This window comes from Borostomias antarcticus (genome assembly GCF_949987555.1).
Source record: "Borostomias antarcticus genome assembly, chromosome: 17".
NCBI classification, from domain to species: domain Eukaryota; kingdom Metazoa; phylum Chordata; class Actinopteri; order Stomiiformes; family Stomiidae; genus Borostomias; species Borostomias antarcticus.
Window position 1 is genome coordinate 6633818 of NC_140250.1, and position 16230 is coordinate 6650047.

At 44.7% G+C, this 16230-nt stretch overlaps 1 protein-coding gene across 1 annotated transcript in view; it reads left to right on the forward strand.

Moving 5' to 3' along the window:
- The window catches only part of LOC311320420 (uncharacterized protein), a gene marked incomplete at its 5' end in the record, with an annotated part of 161291 nt that overhangs the window by 106501 nt on the left and 38560 nt on the right, over positions 1-16230 (forward strand). Inside the window, 5 exons of the mRNA XM_084452154.1 lie at positions 6412-6471; positions 7519-7590; positions 8253-8378; positions 10333-10359; positions 15364-15390. Of these exons, the coding sequence (XP_084308280.1) occupies positions 6412-6471; positions 7519-7590; positions 8253-8378; positions 10333-10359; positions 15364-15390 (312 nt within the window). The remainder of the gene's footprint in view (positions 1-6411; positions 6472-7518; positions 7591-8252; positions 8379-10332; positions 10360-15363; positions 15391-16230) is intronic.

The following is a 16230-nucleotide window of genomic DNA, read 5'->3' on the forward strand; positions in this document are numbered from 1 at the left end:
AGCGCACACACACACACACAAACACACGCACACTCACACACACACAGACACAAACATACACACACACACGAACGCACACACACACACACACTCCTGGCTCCTCAGCGCTTTTTCCCTGTATCCATCACGGCTGAGGGCAGACCGTGGGGATCGCGGTGCTTTTAATAGACTTCCTTGAGACAGACCAGGTGGTAAACAGTGGTTACGGGGGGGGAGACAGAACAGAAGCAGGCCACCGGCCGTCCCCCTTCATCATATCTGATCTCAGCACTGTACCGGCGCCCACACAAACAGCACAAGTTCACCTCAAACCCAGATCATTACATCACAGGTCAATAGACGACTACAGTATATCTATCCCCCTTGGAAATCCAATCAGTAATCTCCAAGAAGACCTCGTACAAGTACAGACATACAAACAAGGCCTGAGGCTGAAGTTGGCCTACATTGGTTAACTTAAACTACCATTCAGTAGCTACACATAAACATGGCTGGCACTTAAAGGGATACATCATCAGCTGAATGTCAACGGTGACTGGGTATGCCAAACGTTGCCTAAAAAGTACAGCAATCTGGGCTGATTGATAACGACCAGCGTAAATGGAAAACAAGGGGGGTGGAAACCTTGGAAGTGAAATCGTCCACCATGAAACCATATATCTGTCAGGAAACCCCGAACAGATGACAGGCACGTTCCAGTTGCCTCCATCTGTCGAGAAGACTCAATTAGTTCTGTTTTTAAACATTGACCTGCTGCAATGTGATTGTTTCATTAATAAATATGAAACAGTATTCCCCCAAGACACACACGCATACACACACACTCACGTCTAGAGACACACACGCACACAAATAAACACACACGCATCACATGCATGGGAAGGACTTGGGAGTCAGAATAGGTCACCGGCACCAGTAATCAAATTGCCCACTAAAATTACATATTGACTTGGCCCATTAGATTAGCAAGTAAATGTATTTAAACTGTAATATGGATATTGGCTTAGTGAGTGTAATTGGAGAAGTGATGCCTCCCCTTGACTCCATTTAAGGCTGGGTTAAACCCAGGCCCCCAGGATTCGAAATCTAAAGTGAAGCCCTATTGAACCGCGCCATCTTTGAAAAAAACGCGTCACTGATACCTTTGACATGCGCAGTCAAAGGTATCAATGGCGCGTTCTTGTAGTCCACGAAAAGATTGCGTTCATGTGAAATAAAAACGCGCGTTCATGGCTCTCCCCGCTCTGAGTTAGCAATGAAAAGCGGCTTGCTTATTAATCTACTTTCGTCAAATATATCCGTTGGAAAACATATTTTTTTATCCAGGCATCTTAGTTTTAACAGTATAATTGTGACTGAACATGTTTTGTTTGCTAATAGGTGGTATTCATTCTGTTTCAAGCTCGGCGGGTTAGCCGCGAACTTCATGCGAGACGAGAGATCCCGTCTCTGGGTGGACAGCTGTTCAACTTGCCTGGGACCAGGTCCCCTGAAGCTATTTCGCCTGGCTGCCCATCGCGTTGTTGTGAACAGAATGAACGGCTATATTTGACGAAAGTAAATAAATAAGCAAGCCGCTGTTCTAACTCAGAACGGGGAGAGCCATGAACGCAATCTGTTCATGGACTACACGAACGCGTCATTGATACCTTTGACCAGGTTTTTTCAAAGATGGCGCGGTTCAATAGGGCTTCACTTTTCCGAGCAGTCAGTGAATGGAGTGACCCTATCCAGTTCTATTAATACATCCATGGTTTAACCTCATGTGAGAAGCTTCACTAATAGACTAATGACCTGAAATTTAAACCTGCATTGTGATACTGTCAATGCACATATGTGTGTGTGTGTGTGTGTGTGTGTGTGTGTGTGTGTGTGTGTGTGTGTGTGTGTGTGTGTGTGTGTGTGTGTGCGCGCGCAACTCTTCCTCTGCGCGCGTAGGGCCGTGGTTTAGTGGATTACGTTTGAACCTGTGACCGGGGCTTGTGTAAGATCTGTCCTCTGGTCATCGGTTCAGGACCCCCCACGAGGGTTCTTTACAGACAAGCCCTGCCGTCCTCCGCCCCCTCCGACCCCCCCCCCCCCCCCCCCCCAAGATACGTCAGAGTCAACAGTCTAGGGGTTGAGGCAGGGTCACCGGATCAAAGGTTAAGCAAGCAGCCAATGAAATATTGTCTAGTGTACGCGAGCAAACACAGTTTGGCCACCACTTAGCCCTGCATGTGACCCCAGCCACATAGGTTGAGCGACTGCCTGTGGCTATAATTTAGGAAGGTGTGACAGCTGCCGACTGTAGACTCCCTCTGAATGCACGTGAAGTCTTTCCTCTAAAGTCTTTCAGTAAAAAAACAACGCAGACAGCTTTAAATATGATGCTTTGTAAGCCCAGCTTTGTCTGTTGGTCCACTGTCTTTGACCAGAGGCATTGTATTTTAGAGCTAAAGACCTTGGGATTCAACCAATTTGCAATCTTCCCCAAAAACGTTGAAGCCATTATTCAATTTCCAGGATTTGAATGGACTTCTATGAACAATGGGGTTTCTTTGCATAAAATGTTTTGCCTCAGATACCCCCCAAATTAATTTGCCTGGAGATACATCTGATGAGATTCCAGATAGCTGCCAAGCCCGAGGGCTTCTATGAATGGACCGTACGTTTAGAAAAGCCATTGAATCCATCTGCATGTTGGAGCAATAATCCACACCAGCGGAATAATGCCACTGTCCATTGGTGGTGGGGACAGAGTGGTGTTTGTGTGTGTGTGTGTGTGTGTGTGTGTGTGTGTGTGTGTGTGTGTGTGTGTGTGTGTGTGTGTGTGTGTGTGGATGTGTAGGGACATTGGATCTGTGGATGGGGCAACTTAAAGGAAAAGTTCACTATAAGGTCCTATTCTCAGTCTGGTTTACATGAACCTGACAACCAGGGACTATCATTTCCCTGATGGCCTTAGTATTGAGCTACTGTTGCTCTGCAGGCGCACGTTCGGCTAATACGGAAGTCAAAGGGTCCAGGAAGACGTTGTTTTTCAAGCGGGCCTCCCCTTCTCTACGACGTAGTCAGAAGTGAAAGTGAAGTTTAATGTGAAATAGTTCTTCTGTTTCAAATGGAAATTTTGTTTCAACATTCGGTTTGTGATAGCTGCATTTCACAGGAGAGCATAGTGAGACTGGTAAGATTACACCCTGTGCTTCCCATCTCAGATAAGCACATTCATCATACTTTTTCCAGTGTCTCACTGGCCCCCTTGACTTCCATTTTAGCCGAGTGGGCGCCAGCGGAACAACTGAAGTGATTGAGCATAGATACTGAAGTGACTGAAGTGACATGACCATAGTGAATGATGTCATCACTTTACCAGCATATCATAAATACTAGAAATGGTGCTCAGAAAGCACAGACCTCCGCCTCTGAATACATTCCGTGTCTCTGTTTGCACCTGAATTGGAAAGGGTTCTAAATTGGCCTACTATATACATGTACCATTCCACGAGTTTCATGAAAAGCAGTCTGGTACTGTAGTTCTTGTGTAATCCTAGTCCAAAAAATGAATGGAGGTGATTGGCCTGCCCGGCTGTGTTTGGGCGGCTCGTGGACCCGCCCCATGATTCAGATCCACTCCAGAATTTAATGGCTTGTAAGTTGGCCCATGCTACACCCCTCCACCGGGTTTCAGGAAAATCGGTCAGGTAGTTTTTGCATAATCCTGCCATAACGGACGCTGCGCTGTCGCTGGGGCAGAGGTAAAAATATGATTTCCTCAATTTTTTTTTTTTTTTTTTTTAAATGACTCCTACTGTAATCCCACACCCCCTCCTCTTAGAGGATGCCTGGCCCATCCCAGCAGTGGTACTGCCAATAGAACTACAGCATTTACTAGGGAGGTCTGGGTAGTGCAGTTCAGAGAGATAGCCTTCAGTCAATCTGCTTTCTCTGATAAAGTAGTGGGGAAGTGGAATTCCCACACCCACAAACAGTATAAACTCAGGAAGCATTGCGGTGTTTAGAACTCTTAAGCTTAGAAGCCTCAAGCTTTGGCTGAAGTCAGCACAAATGTGTCACGAATGTGGACTCAGTGTTGCACTGTTTGATGTAGTGTATTTGCTGTTCTGTGGATCACAGATGTCAATTAGCTGCTAGCTAACTCTGTTCTGTATAAGATATAATGATCATTTTGGAAGAAAAAAAAAAAACCTGACAGAGAAATAAAACAACTCCATCTGTGATTGGTGGGGATTATCAGTTTAGCCTTTCCTAACCTCTCCCAACCTTTGAGCCTCTTTTTTGGGGGGGCGGGGGGCAGATCTGGTGGTCAAGGTTGTTGTTGCTTTTTCTCAAATTTCGATGACTCACAGCTGGAACGACACAGGCAGCGTCGGCGAGGTGGATGGCGCTAGACCGGGGACAGTCCGACGGTGTTGTACAACGAGGGCTCGCACAGACCACTGGCATCTCATAACAGGGCGGTGGTGGTGGCGGTGGGGCGTCGATCCTTAGTCCCACATTTCTAATCGAAGCGATCGTAAAAGCAGAGAGACTTGAGCCCAGCGAGCCGATGCATGTGCCAGGCTGCCCGCCAGCAGCGTCAGAGCCCCCCCCCCCCCCCCCCCCCCCTTGTGTGTCCGGGTTCCACTCCTGTCTTCAAGATGTCTTCGCGGTCGTGAGTAACAGAGATGGGAAATATTCGCACGTCGGGCCCCCGGTCACAACGCAGCGGTTCTGGTTCTGCTGTCCGCTGGGAAAAGGCCGATCTTTCCTCTCTTCTTAAGACAAAAGGACTGAGATGAAAGCGGAGAGGCCTGTTTCTACTCCCTGCTCCCCAGTGAAGCATCATGGGAAAGAAAGGAAATGACCTCCAGGTCCCTGGAAAGGCACCCGGGTGGCACCGCACGGTTTGTTCAGACAGATTTGATCTTAATCTTGGTCATACTGCGTCCCGGCAAGGGGAATCTTAGAGGTCTGAAGTGGACGGCGGACTTTTGCGGCATAAAGAAACAGTTACAGTCAAGTCTTTAATCAGAAGTTTACTTACAGCTCCCGCTGGAAATGAAAGCCATGCAGCAACGCCGATCCCCAGTTAATCATTGGCTGAGTCTAGCTCTACAGTATTATGTTTGGTTGCGCATTAAAGATATTCCTACCAATATTTGATCCTACATTTTCTGAGGTTTTATGGATACAATCAACACAATGAGGGTTCTAACTAAAGGGTTAACACATTTCATATATTCCACACATCACGAGCACTGAGGAGAAAATAGTGTTCCTATGTCCTGTTTCAGAGCCATATTGTGAGCTTCCCTTATTGGTTCCTGATTTTAGCCCAAAACAGGGACCGTAAACTCCTCTCAGCCTTGCTGGGTCACTCGCTTGCTGTATACAGTATGTCAAAGGGGTTCACGTAAATGTGGTACCCTGTACAAAAGAAGGTTAGTGTTAGGGCACAAGAGTGGTTAAGGTTAGGGTTAGTGGAGCAAAAAGTATTAGTGATACAAAACGCCAGCACGTGGCTGGTTTCAAATCTGAGAGTACACAAGCCTCCGGCCGTTACATCCTCCAACCCTGTTGCACACGAAGCATTTTCTTTCAAAACCCGTAGAAAAGCATGAGGTACTCAAATCCTTCAAATGCTTGGGCAGCGCAATGCAGCATATAATCTGAAAACCACTGTCAGCAATACACTGTGTCTCAAAATGTTCTCCAGTTGAAAATGTGATCACTGAATCATGGTTAATACGCCATATGCGACCACTTGAATTCCTTTAACCAAATAAAACCAAATATGACTGTGAATATGAGTGTCAGCGGTCAGTCGTAGACTATGGTCTCCTCTTTACAAGCGAACCGTGTCATATCCCCATTGTTTACTTTTCAAGAGTTCATCACAGCGATCATTAAGTTAATTTAATGGGCCTATTTGGTTGAATTTCCACAGAGGGTTTTTCGGAACGTTTTTTCCTTGGGTGCGTCTGTGTGACCCCCTGCTGTATTTCAGACTCCACGCCGAGTCCCCCAGAACGTGTTCTTTGTCATGTCAGCACGTTAGATTGACATGAACCCAGGCAGGCAAGGAGGGAGAAATAACAAAGTTAGCATTTTGCTGGTCCCTCACCCTGCGTAATCAATAAGATAGTGCAAACGAACAATAAATGGCAACTAAACAGACCTATTAAAGGCTAAATTCAATCACAGAAAGATTTGATGTTCTAGGTATTTGAAGAGGCGTGCAGTTTGGAATTTTGCCCTCCAAACTGCTTCCAAATGTCAGTCCAGTGACACTCCTTCAATGATCTCACAGTAGATGAATCTAACGTCTGTGTCACGTGTATCTTTGTTTACTGTACATGAATACATGATGTCTGGATGAGTTATGTGGTGTCTGTGTTGTGCTACCCTGTGCTGTCTGTCTACATATAGGGATTGCCTGGTCTCCCTACGCTGGCTGCTTTGCACAGCAATCAGATCCTGACTGTCAAGGTTTGTTGGTGTGGCCTAGCCGCCTGGTCAGACCCCTGGACAACGCACGCTGAGAGCCAATGCATCACTGTCCCACTCTCTTACTGCCAGGCCCGATGACAGAGCAGGGCCAGGCAAAATCCTGTCTGATTAATCATGACCAATCAGTCAGTACCCCCGCTATTACCCCCCTCCCCCCTTCCCCCTTCCGGAAACTACGGTGCCTGTTCCACAAAAGGTGCCAGTAAGCTCCTGAAGGCAAAGGTAGTTGTTTTTTTTAACCCCAGTAATGTGTAGTTGATTGAACCCAGAACTGACATGTTCTAACCAAGATATGGTCTGGCTTATGTCCATTGATGCTAAAACGATTGGAAGGAACTTTCGGAAAAGGAACATTAAACGATAAAACCAAAGTGGCAAAATGTTTTTTAAACTCGTGCCCATGGTTCACCACAAATCTTCCAGTCCAGGGCACTATTCCCTTCCCCTTCTCTAAATGCCCTGGCCGATGAGTTGTATTTATATAAATGGATAAAAATAAACGTTCACGTCATCACATCATATTTTATGACGGATTCCTCTGAATACCGGTGGACACGACGACAGACGCGCACTCACAATTATAAGCACGGGGCTACCGAGGGACCTTACCATAGCGGGGTCAGCCATGTCTCTCTCAGCGGGCTGCTGCTCTCAGGGTCTGACCTGGCTCTGAGCCCCGTGCCTGATAATGACAGCGCCTTCACAGAGGAGAGCTTCCCGATTTTCCCCAGCGCGCTGCCCAGTGTGGGTGCACCAGCACCCCTGAGGAGTTGATTATGGGCTCTCTGGCTCTCCAGATTTCCGCTTAGACTTCTCTGTGGGGGGAAAATTGTGGATTTCTCCCTCGACCGTGAAGACGCTTGAATCAAATCTCGTGAAGCAACCTCTAATCAAATCTATTTGTTGTTGTTTTTTTTGCCTTTTTTTCCTCCTTCCACCACTTCCTCTGGGACCTCCTCCTCCTCCTCCTCCTCCACCCTTTCTGACCTTTGACCGTCGACCTCTTGACCTTACACACCTGCTCAGATGGTCTTCCCTAAGATCAATCATGGCTTTCTTTCTGCTGACCAGCAACTCATAAAGAGGCGGCTCATTAAGGTAGTGGCTGTCCTCCCTCATCTCTCTCTCTCTCTCTCTCTCTCTCTCTCTCTTCGTCTCTCTCTCTCTTCGTCTCTCTCTCTTTCCTCCCGAGAGGCATCTAACCCGAGGACTTATTCCTTGTCATTCCTCCGTTTGCATGCCAGCTCGTAGACAGACTTCTCAGAAGCAGCCCTCTTCTTCCAAAAAGTTTTTCCTTTTTGAACAAAACATTCTTTGTTTTAAAGTGAAATGTTATTCTCCTCAGACATTTAGCTCGGTGGATATTATTTGATTTATACTACATGTAGACAACAAATTTAACATCTCCGACTGAGTCATTTCTAAATCTTTGTTTGAATAAAGATTATAGAGCTCAAATTCGGATTAGGAACACACACAGCAGAGCTAATTTGAGGCCATAATTTGAGCAGTGTACTGTATGAAGAGTAGCAATATAAAAACCTATCTACAGTCTCATACTGGTGCTGCTAACCTCTGCTGTGAGACAACAACATACTGTACAGCTAGCTGCATACTTGTTCACTAAGTCACCCAACCTCTGAACCATTTCACTAGGATCTCTCTACTGAACCATGACTCTACGGTTAACAGTAGGCTTTGTCTTGGACGATGACACCGTTTTGATGCACTGATGTGACTCTGTTCTCGTTGCTCAACAGGGTGACCAGGGCCAGGCTGGGCCACCGGGCCTCCCTGGGCCTCCTGGCCCCCCCGGCCCCAGGGGACCCCCAGGGGACACAGGCAAAGATGGGCCCCGGGGCGTGCCAGGTCTGGCGGTAGGTACTGTACGGAGGGCCTGATCCCGGAGGTCTGGACTGAGCCCTGGCTTGCAGTCCAATCTCTGAAATCTCTGTATAGATGCTTCTTCAGAGATCAGCGTGGGCACAGGGTCACAGACCGTCTCTGTCAGGGTCACAGATCATCTCTATCAGGGTCACAGACCGTCTCTGTCAGGGTCACAGATCATCTCTATCAGGGACACAGTCCATCTCTATCAGGGACACAGTCCATCTCTATCTGGGTCACAGTCCATCTTTATCAGGGACACAGTCCATCTCTATCTGGGTCACAGTCCATCTCTATCAGGGACACAGTCCATCTCTATCTGGGTCACAGATCATCTCTATCAGGGACACAGTCCATCTCTATCAGGGACACAGTCCATCTCTATCAGGGACACAGTCCATCTCTATCTGGGTCACAGTCCATCTTTATCAGGGACACAGTCCATCTCTATCTGGGTCACAGTCCATCTCTATCAGGGACACAGTCCATCTCTATCTGGGTCACAGATCATCTCTATCTGGGTCACAGATCATCTCTATCTGGGTCACAGATCATCTCTATCTGGGTCACAGATCATCTCTATCTGGGTCACAGTCCATCTCTATCAGGGAAACAGCCCATATCTATCAGGGAAACAGCCCATATCTATCAGGGAAACAGCCCATATCTATCAGGGACACAGTCCACCACTGAACTGTCAGGTCAAAGCTTGACTGAGCTTTCTCTGCTGCTGCTCCCGGGTGTTATGTTATGTTTTGTCTATTATTATTATTATTATTATTATTTAGTATCTCTATCAAGGGCACAGTCAATCTCTATCCCTAGCCAGGGTAACGACCTACACTTCTTACCCTGGTAATGAGGGGATGCTAAGCTGCAAAAAAAAATCAAAGAATTTGCCTCGCTGTATATTTATGTTTAATCCATTGCTTTCCTGTAAAACTAACTTCATCCATGTGTTCAGGCTTGTCAATGGCATTGTGCTAATTTATGTACATTCGGCCTTCGAAAAAGAGCTTGTGGTGAAATATAAAAGCATGTCAATTATGTTCAGCTGTAAAGCCCTCACAGGCCTCCAACCGATCTTTGTTTTTTTGGCACAATGAGCAGTTGGAGTGCAATAAATATTAAGTGTTGTTAATGTGTTTCGCTCCAAGTTACAGATCATTGTAGATAATTACTGTCTTCAGATTTATTTATTTATTTATTGCTCATTTCTTCAGTTGGAGCCGGATTGTTATGGTTGTTCAATTTTTCCAAGAGATTAAAACTTCTTCTGCAGCTCTCACTCGGGATTTAATGTAGCTGCTTGCATGAGTCACCCAGATGGGGGGGGGGGGGTTGCAGACGTTGTCATACAAATTTACAAAATGAACAGCAAACAATGAGTAATGTCACTGCTTCGCTTCACCAGAGCAGTTTTGAAATTGGAAATCTCTGTCTCAAACACTTGTGCTACCCTGATGAAAGAAGTGAAATATTAAAAACATTCGGCACCCCTCATGATTCTATTATGGCTCTGAGGGGCATTGCATGTGGAACAGTAACAGTTGTAAGGATACAGATGGCCCAGTAGGGTAACCATCTCAACAATAGGCCTCTACAGTAGAGGGAAACTACACAGCATGAGAGCAGCAAGCATACAGAGCTGTTCCTAGCGCACCATGAGGGCAGTCAGAACGCCAGAGCAGGGAGGAGAACACAGCCAGAACATGGGAAATGTTGCCTTTTCATCAGGAGTCTGCTACGATGAACTGATGAACTTGTCTAACTGAACAGTGTGTTGATATCTACAGTATGACTGCCACAAATCAAACGTCTCCCATCCCAATTGCTGATAGCCCGAGGTCTGCTTGCATAGACACAATGAATTTCATGTTATCCTGAAAGGGGTGATGGTTCAGTGGTTCTGGAGCTCTGTGTTTGGGTACTAATTTGTTGTGTTTCTGGCAGGGAGATCCAGGAGAGTTTGGACCAATGGTAAGTAACTCACTATGTTCTGAATCACCTCTTATTCTGAATATACTAACTCTAGTCTCTCAACCGATGTAGGTTTTGTGGATAAGCTTTGTCATTCATTTATTACTCCCCAATCAGTGGCATTGGATCTGGTTCCCGGCCCAATCAGATTCTATCCACACTACGAGAAACAACAACAATCTAGCAATCACTCCGCTAAAGACGATTGTGATTGTTTAAAGAAATACAGTGTTTTTCCTCTCCTATCCCCGAATGGTAATGAGTCCATCATATCTCCAACGCTGGCACAGCATAAACAAAGTGTGGAGATAGGTCTGGCTATGCGAGACTATACCAACTCAGACAGTTCTGTTCTTCATATCAGAATGGCATAGAAAGATGAATAAAAGATGACCATTGTGCTGATTCAGGTGGTATGGTGAAGAGTGACTGTAGTTGAATGTGACCCTGAATTAAATAATACAAATAGAAAAAGTAACTCCAAAATGACTAGGGCAATAGTCAACTCCTCAGTCCAAAATGAGTAAGACCACAGATAGGCTCCTTGGTGTTAGTGTCTGGGGGATGGTGGTGATATCAGGGTTATATATAGATCCTCATACCAGTATGGAATAATAAAATATTGCCATATTGAGGATCTTTTTGACTGAGAAGCTGGATTACTCTGAGAAACAAAACTGTGACCACATGGGAAGAAAGATGCCGTGTCATGGTTTTTGGTCCATGTTAATGTAATTGGCAAAACATCCGAATGTGGTATGCTTTTAAATAGACTACGCCTTTTCCAATATGACAAATCAGTCAACTGGAAGTCTTTCATCACAGTAATTATGGATAGAAATGTAATCATTTGGTGGAAGCTTATTTAGAGTATCCATACACGCCATTCATACATGCTTTTAATTTTCAAATTAATTTAAATGCTAATTTATTGGAGCTATGCTGAATAGCTTTGCCATTTTTTATATGAAGGCTTGTTAAAAATGTTTATTTTCACATATGAAACCCAGTATGCAAGCAAACCGTTCCAATTAACAGCAACTGGACGCTGCCTTTCGGTGTCTAGCAAATAAGGCATTTAATTAAAGTATCCTCATAAAAACGAGCGGGATGTATCTTGTTGTGGTGCCAAGAAAGTTGGGATGGAAAATGGGACAAAGACAAACACACCAGGTGATTTGACTTTTCACAAAGTCAGGGAGTTGCCAGAGAAAGGAAGCTATTCTCTCCAATTCCACCTTCCCTGTTAGAGTAGAAAGGTGGTCATGATGTCAGGGGCAGGACGCGATAGAAGGAAGGAATAAATTAAGTGATGGGGAGGTGAAGAGATAAGGAGAGTGTATAAAAAAAAGGAGGATTCATGCGAAGTCAAAGCGAGAGGCAGGGGCCGAGCATGAGTGGAAGAGAGAGAGGGAGAGATTGAGAGAGAGATGGGGAGAGAGACTGAGAGAGAGCGAGAGAGAGAGAGCACATTTGTTATTCAATCCACTCATTTTGATTAGCGGTATCTCTTGAGATCAGATATCATCAGGTCAGATAAGATTTTAAAATCTTGGTCAATTGAAACTCATGTTTTATCACCATAACTTTGCCAGAAAGTGTCCCATCAGAGATATTTGCAATACTCCCAGGACTACAGGTGGGCAATGAATTAAAAAGACAAATTGTGAATGGCTTTGAAAATGAGAAAGCAGCACTAACGCAGTCAGTGAAAAATATACCCTTGTGCTCTGTAATTCATGATGGGAGGCTTAATGTTTCACCACTTTATACACACAATGACACTAATGTACTTTTAACTAGAAAGAATGTCATCATTTGGGAGTCTGTGCACTTTAAAAGCAGCATGGAATGAGTATATTCACGTCCCGTCAGTCGTAAAAGGATATGGAGCCATCGCAGCAACACCCCGGGGTAGCCTTCTGCAGGTTGTCAATGCATCTTGAGTTTCCACCTCAGACATTTGGCTTCTGTTTACCCCTGGCCAGCGCCTCTGCTTCTCCCTACGACTTCTCAGCTTTGGAGATAAAAATCTAAAAACGAGGAAAGGCTGAGAGAAAAGTTTTGGGAAAGGTTTACATAATTGCCTTTGAAGCGGTAAATAATGTTTTGGGTGGCTGCATTTTTTGGAAGTGGAATGGACAGGTTCCATGCCGTCCAGACTGAAACTGTAGCCCTAACCACTACCATCCAAGTTATTCTGCTAGACCTTAAAGAACTGAACAGTGAACTATAATAGCCATAACCACCACTAACCAAGTTCTTCTGCTAGACCTTAAAGAACTGAACAGTGAACTATGGCCTAGCCACCACTAACCAGGTTCTTCTGCTAGACCTTAAAGAACTGAACAGTGAACTATAATAGCCCTAACCACCACTAACCAAGTTCTTCTGCTAGACCTTAAAGAGCTGAACAGTGAACTATAATAGCCCTAACCACCACTAAACTAAGTTATTCTGCTAGACCTTAAAGAACTGAACAGTGAACTATAATAGCCCTAACCACCACTAAACTAAGTTCTTCTGCTAGATCTTAAAGAACTGAACAGTGAACTATAGCCCTAACCCCAACCATCCAGGTTCATATAGACCTTAAGGAACTGAACAGTGAACTGGATAGTGGACCAGTGGTCGACTGCTCCCTCGCCACCTGATATGTTTAGCATATTGCTTAAACTCTCCATGTACAGTAGAATGTAGTCAGATGTACACAGGTGCCTTAAGGTGTAAGGATGTGGGGTGGTTTCTGGACAGGGTCATACAGTAACAGTACCAGTATTCATATTACTCTTAATGCTTTGTTCCTTCAGGGCAGCCTGTAGGACTTGTGCCCACTTGACACAGCTCAGCGTTTTGATGTAGATGCTATTGTTGAAGAGGCAAAAGTGAATTCCACAGTTTTCCAAAAGCCTTCCAGGGCATATGGTGCTGGTTAAGAGGATTACGCTCTTGTGGAGCAGAAAGGAGGAGAAGAAGAGAAAAAAAAAGAAATTTTTGAAGGAATCAATTTGAAATCATCAGTGCCATGAGGTCTCTCCGGGGGAAAATTAGGGGGTCTTCTGCTTTCCAAAGGTGGTTTGCAGCCGTGCACACAGTTTTTGCTCGAGGGGGGGGGGTATGGTTTTGCAAAGGCTATAAATGGAACATGGGTTGGATATTGTACTTTGTGTTCCGTGCATAACCAAAACAAAGTCTCCCCCACTGCTTCAGCAGTTATTGTCCACCATTCTGAGGGAGAGTTACAAGCTTTACCCTCCTAATCATCCAAAGGTCACACACAGAATATTCCAACCAAGGCACTCACCTTGACAAGGCACTCACAAGACATTACTGAAATTCACTGCAGGCGTGCATGCTGGGTTTGTGTTCCAGTAATACCCTTCTGTAATGAGGAGACACTTTAATATCTTGTTGTCCATGATATTAAGTTTCCTTTCATGCCCAAGCCAAACATCAGGAGCAAATATGTGAGTTAGTTGAAGAACCCTCTAAAAATATGTATTTTTCTTATACTGGATGTTAGCATGACAAAGTTAACCCTTCTTTTGTTGTGACCAAAATAGTAATATGTTTCAACTCAACAGGAAGTGACATACTGTATGGAGACAACTTGAAATGTGACATTTGGATTGAGACTTGCAGATGTATCATGGTTCACCCATGCTCATGTTATTCACCACTTTTTATAGAACATACAGTATGTATTTACAAATTATGTATCTATCCTCTCGTTGTCAATGTATCAAGATGCAAACAAAAGATTTAGTACCCATACCCGGGATTACCAGCTCCACATAGATTCCTGAAAAACGTGCTTGTCTGTCAGGTGCTCTCGGACCCAGCTAGACTAATTCGCTCCGTAGAGAGAGACCTTTTCTCACACATACCCCGGAGGCCATAAAGATGTTTACGGCACACTATTCACAATTGTTAACATGACTTTTATTTTTATCTACAGGAAAACATTTCTGGTGGTAGGTTGTGGTCAAAGTTGTTCATTAATTGAGGTTTTTATAATGAGAACAGAAGGTATGCGGTATAAATTTGCAGCAACTGTAGGCCATAAACTTGTGAGAAGCTGTTGGGATTTTACAGGCCAGCCTGCCAAAACATAGTTATCAAAGCTTCTAATACGTCTAGTGCATGAGAAAAGTGTTATCAGCTAAAGCAGACCTCTTCTTACTCCCAGCGTGAAGCTTAGGTTTATTTTTAGTAGGATATACTTGAGAGGAGAACCAGCTTCTATGCAGTAAGTTGACCCAAAACAGCAACAACGGTTTCAGCAAGACCAGCAGTCAGTCAGACTGATGAATACGCTCAAAAGGAAAGAGTTAAAAGGGACCTGCCAAAGTAATCACTGATTAAATACCAATACTGCTGGACAATTTAGTCTGGCTCTCCCTTGTTGGTCCACTAAGGCAATCAAACAATGTTCTGGCTACTCATGCCAAAAGGCTTTGCCAGGACAATTAGGCATTTCTAAATCTTGTCTTAGAAAATATGACTCTGTCACAAAATTTTTGGATTCGTAAGGATTCTTGCTTATGGTCAAGCTTTGCAACTGATTGTAATAGCTTTCTTCCTAAGGGGGCGATCACACCTGGAAAAGACGCTAGAAACGTGGACGCTTCAAAGACGCTTGAACGCTTGAAACGCCTGGGCCAAATATGACGATGAGGAAATGGCGCTTCTCGCGTCTGACGCTCAAAAGTTGAAAATAGTAAAAAAAAAATAATAAAGAATCAGTGTCTACAAACGCGTGTCAAAACTGACGCGCCTGCAAGAAAAGACGCTTGAAAGACGCCCATCGAAAAAGACGCCGGAACGGCAGTCAGACGCGCCGTATCATAGGAAATCATTGGTTTTACTAGCGTCTAGTTTCTAGCGTCTTTCCCAGGTGTGATCGCCCCCTAAATGTTAGTGACAACATGATGCCTTCCACAGACCAGGCCAACCACTCCCTTGTTACCATGTTTTCAGAAGATATTCTCTCTTTTCTTCCAGGGACCCGAGGGGCCTCCAGGAATCAAGGTAGGGTCTGAATAGTGTGTGCCTGTCCTTATTCAAGTTAAAGTGTTTCTTACTTTAGCCATTTAGAAGCCGAGTCATGTGTTTGACTCATGATTCATCCTCTAAACCACAGCAAAAACACATACTGTTCTTACTCATGACTGATCAAGAGATAGATACATAGAGAGAGAGAGAGAGAGAGAGAGAGAGAGAGAGATTCAATAGTCTCTCTGAGTACTAGGCCCCAGGCCGATCCCATATTGTGTTGATGTTGATGAACAGATGTGTCCCGTCCACCCATCAGGAAGCTGCCAGTATTTTCCCAAATGAACCCAATCAGACACGTCTGTTCTTCGCTGTCATCTGTCGCTGGACAGATCAAGCCAGGGGGACGTGGATAACATGCTGTGATAATGACACATCAGCCATGTCCGCAAGTCCATATATTAACCCCGATGTAACCTTACACTGAACCCAGATTATGGTAGGAAGGCTATAATGATATAGCCTCGTGAGACCATCCTGATTTTGAGAGCTCACACGTTATAGCGCGTGATAGACAGTGATCGACAGATGGTTCATCCAATCACTTGCCAAGTATTTTTGAAAGAGCCTACTCTTTTCCAAACAGTTTCCAACAGAGAATTCCCAGATGACTATGTGAAGCAAACCATCTGGCGCGTCAGGTTAATAATGATAGTAAGAAGTATTTAGATTAATGACTCATGAGTCATGTTTCGTACATTGAAAATGATATATGCACATAATAAAAATAAAACCAACGAGTGACCTAACATTGCACTCAGTGGAGTTTAGTCTGGATTGAGGCTGTGCTCGGCCCTCTGGGGGATATCATCCCCT